This window comes from Octodon degus, unplaced genomic scaffold (assembly GCF_000260255.1).
Source record: "Octodon degus isolate 3935 unplaced genomic scaffold, OctDeg1.0 scaffold00154, whole genome shotgun sequence".
Taxonomy (NCBI): Eukaryota; Metazoa; Chordata; class Mammalia; order Rodentia; family Octodontidae; genus Octodon; species Octodon degus.
The window spans coordinates 3,389,649-3,402,400 of record NW_004524730.1 but is presented as its reverse complement, the minus strand read 5'-3'; the positions used below and the strand labels follow the sequence as shown (position 1 = coordinate 3,402,400).

General features: G+C 44.0%; 1 protein-coding gene across 1 annotated transcript in view; it reads left to right on the top strand.

Annotated features, from left to right (window-relative positions):
* The window catches only part of Zfat (zinc finger and AT-hook domain containing), a 279,413-nt gene that overhangs the window by 49,237 nt on the left and 217,424 nt on the right, over nucleotides 1-12,752 (top strand). The window contains exon 3 of the mRNA XM_012517210.2: nucleotides 11,105-11,356. Within this exon, the coding sequence (XP_012372664.2) occupies nucleotides 11,105-11,356 (252 nt within the window). The remainder of the gene's footprint in view (nucleotides 1-11,104; nucleotides 11,357-12,752) is intronic.

Below are 12,752 nucleotides of genomic sequence, written 5' to 3'. Positions count from 1 at the left end.
TTAGACCACTGAGCCATCTCGCCAGCCCAGGCCTTTGGTTTTGACATACAAATGTGAACTCAGAATGGCTTTGAAAGTTCCGATCCTCTTCTGTTTCTTTGAAGATTTTTTGAGAACTAGTGTTAATTCTTTAAATATTTGTTAAACTTCACCAGTAAAGCCATTTAGTCTTGCCCCTCATCTCTCTCTCTCCACATCTGCGTTTGCTTCTGTCCTTATCTGTCTCTCTCTGTGTCTGTCTGTCTGTCTGTCTCTCTCTGTCTCTCTTTCTTTGTCTCTTTTATTTCTATTGGGAGGTATTTGTTTGCTGTTTGAATTGTTTTACTTGTTTGAGGTATATGGACATCTTTTATTCTTGAATTAGCTTTAGTACTTTATGTTTTTTTAGAAAAATTTCTGTATCACCTAGGTTATCTAGTTGTTGACATATAATTATTCATAGTATTTCATTGTAACTGTTCTAATTTTTTTGTCACATTGATAGAAAAGTCCCCTCTTTCATTCTTGTTTTATTTTTAGAAATTGGCTTATCTGTATTTTCTTGGTAAGTTTATCTAAAGATTTGCTAGTTTTGTTGATGTTTTAAAAAGCTAAGTTTTGTTAATTTTCTCTTTTTTCACCCCGTAGTTCTAGTTCATCTCTGTATTTTAACATTTCGTTTTGTTTGTTTTGAGTAGTGTGCTTCTCTTGGTTTGGTTTCTTAAATTGATAAGTTAGTTAATGATTTTAAGATTTTTATTTTCAAATATGCCTCCCTCAACTTAATTGAGGCATAACAAACTAATTTATATAGATTTAAGGTATGCAGTGTGGTGATTTTTGTATACAAATACACACACATATCCTTTTTTTGTTGTTGTTGTTTTGGTGGAACCAGGGATTGAACTCAGACCTTTTTGCTTGCCAGCACACACATATCTATTGTGAAATGATTGGCATAATTTAGTTAGTTAGCATGATTTTTTTAAAGGTGAGAACATCAAAGATCTGCTTACTTACCAAATATTAAGTTAGTCATCATGCTATTCATTAGATCTCAGAAACCTGTTCATTAAAATTTATACCCACATTGAAACCAGTATTTTTCCATTCTCCCTACTGTGCAGACTCTAATGACCAGCACTATTCCGAGTTTGGCTTTCGTAGGTTCTACGTATAAGTGAGGTCATAAAGTATTGTCTTTCCCTATCTGACCTATTTCATTTATCACAGTGCTCTCAAGGTTCATCCATGTTGGCATAAATGTCAAGATTTCCTCTTTAATTGGCTAAACAGCCCCCACCTGAACTTACCAGTAATGTTGTCCTTATTCACCATTAACAGACACTTGGATCACTTCCACGTCGGAGGTGCCGTGCATGCTGCTGCAGCGAGCATGGAAGTGCACATGTCTAAGGTCTTGAAGCTGGCGATTTGGTTTTTCTCTATATATCTGTAATTAGGAGTACTTGCTTATTATACTAGTTCTGTTTTAAATTTTTGAGGAACTTCCTTAGTATTTTCTGTAATGGATTTATCAAATTATATTCCCTCCCACTGACATTATACAAGCATTCCCCCTTCACCACATCCTTAAAATTTTTGTTATCTCTGTGGTTTTGGTAATAGTGTCCTAAGAGGTGTGCAGTATTATCATGTTGTGATTTCAACTTTCAGTTTCTCTGTGATTAGTGATGTTGAACAGTTTCATGTACCCGAACAGTTTCACGTACCCGTTGGCCATTTGATAACCTTGTTTTGATCAGGTTCTTTGCTCATTTTATTTTTTAAATTTATGTATTTAGTACAAGGTTGATAGGGTCTCTCTACACAGTTCAGATGCTTAGTAATCCTCCTGTTTTCAGCCTCTCAAGCACTGGGATTACAGGCGGGTGCCCCCCATGCAGTCTCAGTCCCTGTCTAAGTGTGCCCTGAGGGGCGGGGCCTGCATGGCATGCTGGGGATAGAATCCTGGTCAGTCCTCGCACTTGCCTAAGCAGGCACTTCAATTAGGTGAGCTATCTGGCCAGCCCTTTTGCTCATTTTTTAACAAGATTTTTTTTTTCTGTTTTTGCTATTGAGTTTATTAATTCCTTGTATATTTTGGATATTAACCCTTTATCAGATATACAGTTTACAAATATTTTTTTCCCTTCTGTAAATTGCTTTCCATTTTCCTTACTGTGCAGCTGTTTTGTTTGATGTAGTCTCGATTTCTTGTATTTTTTTCAGCTTGTGTTGCTTGTGCTTTTTTTCTAAAAGTTGTTCCAAAAATTAATGATGTAAACCTTCCTCCATTTTTTTTTCTAGAAATTTTGTTAGTTTCTTGTGTTCTTTTTATGTCTTTAATCTATCTTTATGACTTTGTTGTGAGTTCTGTAAGGTACGGGTCCATATGCATTGCATTCTAACACTATTTTTTAAAGCTACTATCCCTTCTCTATTTTGTATTTTTGGCATCTTTGTCAAACATTACTTGACCATGTCTGGATTCTTGATTCTTTCCCAATGGCATTTGTGTCTGTTTTTATGCCAGCAATCTACTGTTTTGCTCCCTGTAGTTTTACAGTATACTTTGAAAGCAAGAATTGGCTTTGGGGGGACACCTAGACACAAACTATAACAGTGATGTGTCCTGTCTGTCTGTCTGTCTGTCTGTCTGTCTGTCTGTCTACCTGTCTATCTGTCTATCAGATCTTTTTTTTTTGCGGGGGGGCAGAACCAGGGATTGATCTCAGGCCCTTGCGCTTGCCAGGGAAGCGTTTAATCCACTGAGCCATCTCCCCAGGCCCTCTTGTTGGTTTATAGTGTTGGCTTTTTCAGTTTTCTTGCTGTTGCCCAAATTTTGTAGTTGAAAACATGTAGCTTAAAGATTCAGAAGAGTTAAAACAATACCCTCAAGACTTCCTAGTTAGTAAGTGACAGAGTAGTATTGAAGCCCAGCTGGTCTGGTGGCATTTGTGTGTTCTTATAGGACCAAGGCTACAGACAATTACCAGTTTTAATGATTGTTTGATTTTTTTTTTTTTTTGATGTTGCAGTATTGCCAAAGTGGTAGACACTCTCCAGATTTTGAATTTGAATCCTTTTTCCATATTAGCAATATGCAGTCTGATCCTCTCATGATGCTGGGGAGTTGGTGAAGAGGTACGATTCCCCATTGTCCATATATCTGAAAGGGGGAACTTCTCACACTCTACAAGTGTTCAGTAGATTAGATGTATTTGTGAGTCATGATGTATTTGAGTTATGATGGGTGTATCAGAATGTAACACCATCGCAAGTTGAGGAGCATTTGGAATGTTTCCTCTTCCTCCACAGGTTGTGTTCTAAGACCTGCCCCCAAGCATTCCTGAAACCAGATAGTACTGAACACTATCTGCACTGTATATTTTTGCTATATCTGTTGTAAAGTTTACTTTATAAATTACATATAGTAAAAGTGACAATAATAACTAATAATACAGTGAAACACTTGTGGTACTATACTATAATGAAATCTTCAGCATCATTATTGATCTGAAGACCGAGAGGCCCACTCAGTAACTAATGGGCAGGTAGCATGTGTGCCTGTGTATATCGGACAGAGGGACCTTCTTGTCCTTTGAGTGGGAAGAGAAGGTGAGGCGTTTTATCACGGCACTCAGCAAGGTGTGTAGTTTAATAGTTAAGGATTGTTTCGTTGTGAAATCTGTCATTTAGCATTTTCAGATCACAGCCTACCATGGGAACTGGACCCCAGAGAGTGAGGCCGAGTACCAGTGGAGACTACTGTGGAGCCCAATTCTTACCACAGAGCTCCTTTTATATTTTCCTTTATTAAATAATTTACTTTTGACTTACATTCTTATCAAATAAATTTTTCTGTTGTGTATACTGGAATATATATCTATATATCTGGAATGTTAATTGCATGAAGAGTTTATTTTTAAAAAAATATTTCTTAATTCTTTAAATAAAATGCAAACTCTTAATATAAGAAATTTCTTTGCATGTCTTTCATTTAGAACTTCATTTTTCTTTTTCTCTTTGTGAAAATCTGTAAAAACTAAGACTTGTAGGAGCTTAGTTTTTCTCTAATGATTTCCATTCAGGTTTAACCTTCACAATTCATTTTAACTTGAGAGACACTTGAAATGGTTTAATTAAACTTTTTACTGAGTGGTAATTGATTTATTATTTTGGTCTTGCTTTATAACATGAAGGTTCCTAAATCCTCTGGTTTATTTTATAGCCTTTTAATCTTTTTTACTCATGTAGGAACTGGCCTGCAGAATGACCTTTCTTTTTCCTCCCTTTTCCTAATCAAATCTCTGGCTGTGATCCCAGAAGAAATTGCCTAACACACCAAGCTCATCTTTCAGTGTGTGTGTGTGTGTGTGTGTGTGTGGCTGTAAGTGAACATGTGTGAGTGTGTAATGGTGTGTGATGGTATCTGTGAAAGTATGTGATTGTGTCCTTAGGTAGTTGTGAGTGTGACAGTGTTATTTGATGATACATGAGTGTGATTGCGTACATGGGTAAGTTGGAAGCAGGCATAATTGTGCACTTGCCTTTACTCTGCTGTGCTGGGCAGTCAGGCTTGCTGGAGGATGTTTCCATGGGCCTTCTGAGGGCCTTACTTCTGCTCTGCCATCTTCTACCTGCTTCTGTATTCTCAACAGGAGCTTTTCCCCTTTCCTGTTTCCCCTTCCCCTTCCCCTCTGTCCTTTTTCTCTACCCATCAGCTGCTTATTGTGTGCATGCTGTATGCCTGGGTGCTGTGCTCAGTGCTTGACGGTACAGGGGACTCAGGTTTTGTGCCTGTGCTGGTGCCTCTCTGGCTAGTAGGTGACAAGTAGGCTGAGAGGTACTCGAATGCAGCATTGAGTTTCGTTGCTAAAGTCGGGGTCATGTATTCTACTTTGAGGACAGAAAGAGGCTTTTCCGGAAGGCTGATGCTTGCTTTTAAACCTACAGTATAGTTTCTTCTGGGCCTGTTTTCTAAGCCATGCCCTTCGGAGTGTGGTAGGCATGCTGTGCTTGTTGTTCCGGTAGCAGCAGGAGGTGGAATCCTCCTGTGTGCCCTGGTTGGCAGTGTGGGGTGGCTGAAAGGGCACACATCTGCTGCCAGATAGATGCTGGCCCCAGTTGTGGGACTTCGTTAGGGCTATCAGGGACTGAGGCCACGTGCTGCCTCTGTGTGGACTGCACAAAGGTGCCCCATCCTAGGTGGATGAGTTAGGACGGCACTCTTTCTGGGTGAATGAACCAAACGGTGCTCAGGGTGAATGTGGCCAGGCCTGAGCATGAAGCCTGGCTGGCGGAAGTTACGCTCGTGGGTCTTCCAGCTGTGCCTTGTCATTGTCCAAGGAAGATGCAACACTCGGGTTCCTCCTAGATTCTGAGATGGGTGTGTGTTGCTGCTGTACGTGACACATCACACTGAGGTAGTCTGCACTGAGTGCAGGACGTGTGAGGACCCCTTATGCTCCCTGTGCCTGTGTGTGCTGTAGTGTCAGGAGTTCCGTCACAGGGAGCAGTGTAGCTACGTAGGGCTAGCTTCATGTAGGGCTAGCTTCATGTTTCTGTAGAGCCGTGAATAGAGGTCAAAGTGTGATATTTCTGTCTTCTGTTATCAGTGGAGTTGACCAGAGGACTTGTTCTAACACAGGTGTACAGTCTACCAACTCTGAAGCAACAGGTCTGGATATAAACTCTGGCTCTGCCAACTGGCTAGTCCTGTGAGCTTGGGGTAAAATAGTCTTTGTGAGCCTCAGTGTTCTTGACTGTGTAGTGGAACTAAGACTAGTGGCACCAGTGGGAATTAAATGAGCAAAGCCATGTGCAGTGTGTAGCATGGGCCTGAGGAACATGCCCCTGTTATTCCCTATGTCTGTCATTCACAGGTATTTTCCTGGTGTGGTTCATAAGGCATGGGGGGCGGCTTGGGGGTCTTGGGCCTCAGATGCCTTGCCCTGCAGAGCAGGGTGGAGTCTGTCCTCGCAGAGGGACTTTGCATTCTTCAGAACCTAACAGGCTCATGTTCCTAAATTTCTGATAAATAATTCATTGTCTCTTCTATTGCTTCCTGGGCTTTGGAAATAAATGTCAGGGAGATTGACTATCAGGACGCTAAAATATTATTCTTTGAGGATTTTCTGAAATGTTTGAGCTGGTGTGATTGGAGATTGAGTTGCCAAGTGAGAGTCCTGCAGGCCGGTTTATCCACAGTCTTCAGCAGAATACATATGTGTGTTCCCAATTCTATGTTGAGTTTCTTGGTGTGTGAGCTACTTTAAAATGAAGAAATCAAGGAAAAGTGCAGTGAGTGGAATGAACAGTGAAATGCGTATAAACATTGAAGAGTTCTACTGTCCAACAGTGAATAGGGCAAGTCGTAGTTTCTTAAAGAGATATTCCAGATTGAAACATTAGAAATTGCTGGTCATTTCAGAAGTGCTGTGCCTAGTGTTGTAGTGGATCATTTTTATGAACAGTGACTATGGGACAGGGGCAGTTCTGTGCTTATTTTACACTTTGGAAAATGAGACCCAGGGTGGATTCAAACCCATCTCTGCCCAACTGAAAGTCAGAGTCCCGTCAGGGCTCATACTGGTACCATTAAGTTGGGTGGATCTGACCTTCATTACGAACACCTGAGGCATATGATTTAGCAGAAAAGAATTTGAGAATAAGAAAATCCAAGTGTCAGTTCTGCTTGTTCAGCAGTTGGTTCTGAAGACTCTGCCAAGCCACTTGGACCTTTGCGGTTCTTGTTTCCTTTCCTTTTGAGGAATTATGTTTGCTGAACTCATCTTGTGTGTTTTTTGCAAGGAAAAAATGAGATAATAGCTGAGGAAGTGTCTTGGAAACTTGAGTGATGCAAAAAGAAAGGGCTTACATTATTAGATTCTATTACTATGTTGGGCTATTGTTTCATAATGATTGTGTTGTCTTTTGATTGAACTTAAGAACCTTCACTTGATTCTTTCTTTTTCTGGCAAGGTTTGGCCTTGGATCTGTAAGGTTGATTTTCTAAGAGGAAGTTGTCCCCAAACATTAGGTTTAGAGCAGAGTTAAGAGGCACTAAACTGTAACACAAAAAATCACTTTCCACCTGTCAGCAAACAACTGATTTATCGTCTACTTCATTTGCGAAGGAAAATGACAATTAAAGGGCCAGTTTTAACCTCAGACTTATAATTGAAAAGAAAAAGAAACAATCAGAAAGCCGAGAGTGTACACACCCCTCACATGTGGCTCACACTGTGACGAGGGCAGGTGAGCAGAGGGCCTGTCCTGGGTGGCCTTGTGGAGGAGGTGCTGAGGCTTGAACTGGATGTGAGCATGTGGGGCTGGGAGTGAAAGTGGCAGGCACAGGCCAGGACAGTGGGATGGGTAAGTAAAAAGAAACAGGGATTATCCTCATGTGTAGGAAGGAACAGATACTGCACTGTGCAGTTGAGTGGGAGACCATGGGGGAAGGTGGAGGCAGTGTGTGTGTGTGTGTGTGTGTGTGTGTGTGTAAGTGTCTAGGCCATGTGCTAACGAACACTGAAAGCCAGGTCTGAGAGTTGTGGGACAAAGTCATCCAGAACCGTGGAAGGTTCTAGAGCCAGGGAATGATGGTGAGATACGGGCTGGGGGCCGGGGATCCCCAAACAGAAAGCTGGAGCTGGACACTGTGCGTCTAGCCTGAGGACAGACTGGGGAGGTAATTATGCACAGATGCATTCGTGAGGCAGCCCCTGAGTCCAGTGACAGAGTGCAGGACCTTGGAAGGAGGAGGAGGGGGAAGGCATGTCCATTCAGGCGCTTTGATAGAGAGGCTGCGCTTTTTCTTGCCTAGTTTCAAGATTCAGAGCTCTTTTGTAATGTGTGGGTAGTTGGCAGCAGCACTCGTGTTCGGTGCTTATATTATTCCAAGTTCATTTATGAATATTTCATTTTTAGCTAACTAATTGGTCTTGAGGATCTGAATTATGGATGTCACAAGATGGAAGATCAGTTTTGTCACTGTTGTGTTTGAGGCTTTTCCAAAGCTTTCAGGACTGATTTCATGTTTCTTCCTGCGACAACCAGATTGCCCACTGCTTGTCAGTTTAATTACTGGGTTCACTGGGCCTGGTTAGTGCTGAAAGGGATGAAAGCTAGTCAGGACCAGGACCCTGGAAGTTTCCACTTTGGGAAGAGAGACTCGTTCTCAGCCACATGGCGTCCTGGCCGTGCTCCCACGTGTGGATAGGGTGCTGCCTCACACACATAGACCTGCTGCTGTGCACTCTGCACTCTGTGCTCTGGGTTTGTGTCTGTGGGAAGAACATGGGCACTGCCATGTTGAATTTTGCCAAATTCTGGGGTTACAGTTCTCCCCAAGATTATGAAGTCTACCCTGTGCTTCTGACACCAGTCACAAATTCAAGGGACCTCAGAGGCCACCCTATCCAACCAGCTAGCTACAGATTTGGAGATCCCAGTGATCTTCTTCAGGCTGAGTAATTTTCCAGAGCTCACCAAACTTAGAGAAGTACTATATTTAAAAATTCTGAACCAGGACTTGGAAGGGTCCCAGTGGAGCTTTTCCCCTCCTTTCCATCAGTCCTGGATAGCGTTACTCCTTACTGTCTTCAGTGTGTGACAACACTGAGAGCAGAGCCAGCCAGAACTCCCATTCAAGTCACAGCTGTGCAGCTTTTGCAGGGATTCCACAACACGCTGCCCACGAGGGCTGGTTTCTAACCCTCTTTGAGGTCCGGGCTGCACCTTCTGTTTCTCGTTCCTCCAGAGGGCAGAGCGGATGTGCCATGTTTCAGAGCCTAGATTGTCAGATATCTGGGGCCGGAAGTCCATAGGCAAACAAAGGCACTCCCCTTGGGGGGTGGGCAGGGGGGCAGCCAGGGGTCTGGAGATGCCTCTCAGTCACCCGGGGGAGGCAGACCTCTCTTGGGGTCAGGTTGCTTCTTCTACACAGCTGCAGTCTGTGAGCTTTTCAGAGCAGTGGCTCCGACCTACGTGGCAGAATGCCAGCATCTGTCACTGGGGACTAGCACTGCACCCCCCTCCAGTAAACTGTTGTTTGTCGTGTTTCTTCAGTTAGGCTGACATGACGGGAAGTGGGTGTTTTCATGCCTGCTAGCTCTGTTGCTCTGATGTTAGTTGCTGCTTCAGGAGATTGCACATTTTTGTAAAAAGTATTAATAGGAAAAGTTTTAATTTCTGAGGTAAATGGTTTGTCTGTATTCTGTTTGGACATTATCCCTCTTGCCCCATGCACAAGGGCTGATCTGTCTAAAGGGATGACCTTTGTCTCGCTTGGTGAAGTCCATGATGGCAAAGGGGTCAAGTGGGCCTTAGCATGTTGTTTTATCTGGGCCTTTAGTGAACTTTCAGTTCTGGAAGACTTCTTGCCCATATTTTCTGGCATGCCTCAGTGAGATGGCCTGAGGGCTGCAAGTGTGTTGGCTGCCCTGGCTGAGGAAGGCCTTGGCCTGCATCCTTAGTCAGTGCGACCCATCCTTGGCTTCCCAGTTGGGCAGACACGCTAGTCCTCAAAGGTGCCGCTTCCCAGGATATCACTGCCTTCTCTGGTGCAGTCTCCCAGGTTCTCCAGGTCCCTCCCCAGGCAGGCTTCCTTGTGCAGCGTCCAGAGTCCTGCTGCTGACTTAGCCTCTGTGGCTTCTTGACTGGTAGGTGTAGGATGTTCTCCTAACTAGGGGCTCACTGGGGTGCTAGCACTGAGTAAGGTGGCTGTGTTTTATTGTTCCAAGCCACACGAAAGAGAGGCGGAAGGCCACTGACAGTTGTCCTTGTTTTGTGGTGATCATTCTTGAAAAGGTGCCAGGATCCAGGACTCTTCACTTTACCTCACTGTTCAGATCCAAAGAGGGCTGTGCCCATGCCGTGCTCCAGCCTGGCAGGCAGTTCAGCGGTTGGGATGCCAGTCGGGTTGGGAAGCCACCAGCTTTTCCCCTCCGAGAGGCCCCTCTCAGGAAAGCCACATCCCCAAGGGTCACACTGTTCGGCCTTTGCATGATTGTATGAGCTGGTCTCCCCCTAGCCCCACTTACCCTTCTTCATTCCCTCCTTCATTTATAGGTGAAGGCCTTAAAGATGAGCTCTAAGAAGAAAGGCATGTTGTAAAGAGCCACAGAACTGGCTTGAAAGCAGCTTTGGTGATGCTGTTTAGTCACTGGGTCGCTAAGAAACCTGAAAAATATTGTTATTGTCTTTTAGCCTATGATTTTAAAATTTAGATTGCAATTATTTTTCTCTTTCTGACCAGGAAAATTTGACTCCTTTGAAATAATCTGAATAGTTATATAACTCATCCAAAAAAAAAAAAAAAAAAAAAAAAAAAAGACAGTCTCAGAACACTAGTCCCGAGAACTCTGTGCGAGTAAGTCCAGAAGCTGTTTTTGAGAACTGGACTTAGATGGAAGTGATGGCAAATGGGGGAAGGGCTGTGGCCTGGTGGCTGATGGCCATAACTGAAGTCCTCTGTAGGTTCTGATCAGCTGATAGTCTTGACACAGAGTATAACAGTCAATTACCAGTGAACAGGAAGAGCAGCATGAGCACAGAAAATGGTATTTGTAGCTGGTAATTGCTGCACCTGCTTTAGGCCTTTAATTTCTAATAAAGTCTGAAACCTGCACATTTTCTCTCACTAAGAAGTTGAGTGCATCCACCTTGGTTTTTTATTTTATTTTATTTTATTTTTAGGGAAGGGTCTACAGGGTTTTAGGGTCTGACTACTAGATCAGACTCGTAGTGTTTGCAGCCTCCCAAGAGCTGGATTAGAGGTGTGCGCCACCATGCCCAGTCTCAATTGCCATCTCAGAGCAAGCCCAGGGGGTGGGGCCTGCATGGCAGGCCTGGGAATTGAAATCCTGGCCCCTGCGCCTGCTTATAGGACCTTTAATCCACTGAGCTATTTGGCCAGCACAAAGTTGAGGGTTTTTTTTTGGCTGGCTCAGGCTGCCTTAAGGGCGGGTCTGGTGCAGCATGTGGAGCTGGGGATCGAACCGCAGTCCCCTGCGCCTGACTAGTTTGCCCAAGCAGGTGCTTTAAACAACTGAGCTAACTGCAAGCCCCCCACTGCTACCTTGTTTGACCCCATCTTTCCCTCATGTTTTCCTTACAGAGTTTTTGGTCATGAAGAGGAAGAGAGGCAGACCTAAGGGCTCCACAAAAAAGCCCAGTGCAGAGGAGGATTTGGCAGAAAGCACTGCAAGCCCCAGCGAGGATGGGCAGCTGGCCCCAGAAGCAGGCAGCAGCCTGGAGCCCAGCAGCCTGGAGTGCAGCAAGTGCTGCCGCAAGTTCTCCAACCCACGCCAGCTCCGGAAGCACATCTGCATCATCGTGCTGAACTTGGGCGAGGAGGAAGGAGAGGCAGGTACTGCTGCCCACGGCTGCCGCGTCGGCTTCTGGGCAACAGCTGTAACCACTAATGCCTGTTTTTTGGTTTGGTTGCCCCCCGGAGAAGAGTTTATTTTCATGATTACTGACTGTTCCCATGTATAACCTTTCACTTGGTGGCAGGAGCCCAGTGTGTAAGGCCATGGTGCTTTGATCGGTGCTTTGGGGCTGCAGAGACGAGAAAACCCAGGCTCTACCTAGGGCGCTTATGCTCTGGGAGGAAGATGGAGTTTTAAGATGCAGAATGTTGAAGGATAACAAATTGTCGTCAGAAAACAGTGCTCCTATCAGAAATCTGTGAACCTGTGCCACAGTTTGAGTGGCATTTGGGTTAGAGGGAAGATGCCCACGTGGTTGGTCAGGGCCCCTCGAGCAGCACAGTGCTACTGGAATATGCACAGTGCCCAGGGGAGGACTTCGATGGCCACTGGTGACCATGAGCTAGATTTTGGAGGCTGTTCTGAGATATAATAAAGAATGGCAGTGCATTCTGGAATGAATTCTTGGTCAGGGTTCAGTTCTGAAGCAGCTTTTCAAGGAGCTTCGAAGAGAGGACCAGAAGCAGGAAGTGACGTGCGTGGTGTCTGAGCTTATCTACAGACAGCCCTGTTGGGAACAGCAGAGCCACTGTGGCGGGCAAGGCCTCTGGTCGGTGTATTGCTGCTGTTCAGCGCTGCACCAGCTGTGCTTAGAAAGCTCCCAGGGACCTGCACTTCGCTTGCTGTGCTGTGCGGAAGGCTGTTCTGCTCCAGCACTGACTCTGGAATATGACTTCTAGGGCTTGAATCTGCCCCACACTCATTAGCTTTCTCCTGCCTCAGTTTCTCATTATAATGCGGGACTAGAAGCAATGCTGTCTCATATAGTTGCTTTGAGTATTAAATGAGATTGGGCTTGTGAAGAGCTTAGAACAGTGTCTGCTGTCTCACTAAGTAGCCATATGGATATAACACTTGTCTCTCTTCCTGCTTAAAGGCAGCTAGACAGATTAAATAATTTGTCTGACATCCCTTAGTCAGTCAGGGGATCTGACCTTTGGGCCCAGCTATCTTGCTCTGAACCCTTGCATGTAAACTCTCTCTCTCTCTTTTTTTTTTTTTTGCCATAATTTTATTGATAAACAAATAACAATGAGACACTTTCAAATCAAATCGGTAGGACAGTTCCAATAATTAACATACTGCATACATTCTTCTTAGTGGTTAATTGCTGTACAAGATGAGGACCTGACATCCCATTTACAAACACCTTTAGAACAAATCATTCTATTCATTAAGAGAATGTAACTATATATCTATCCCAACCTCTCTGAATACACAGATACAAAATGGACATTCATCTGTATACCTTTTTTTGGTTAAGTTCTGTTATTT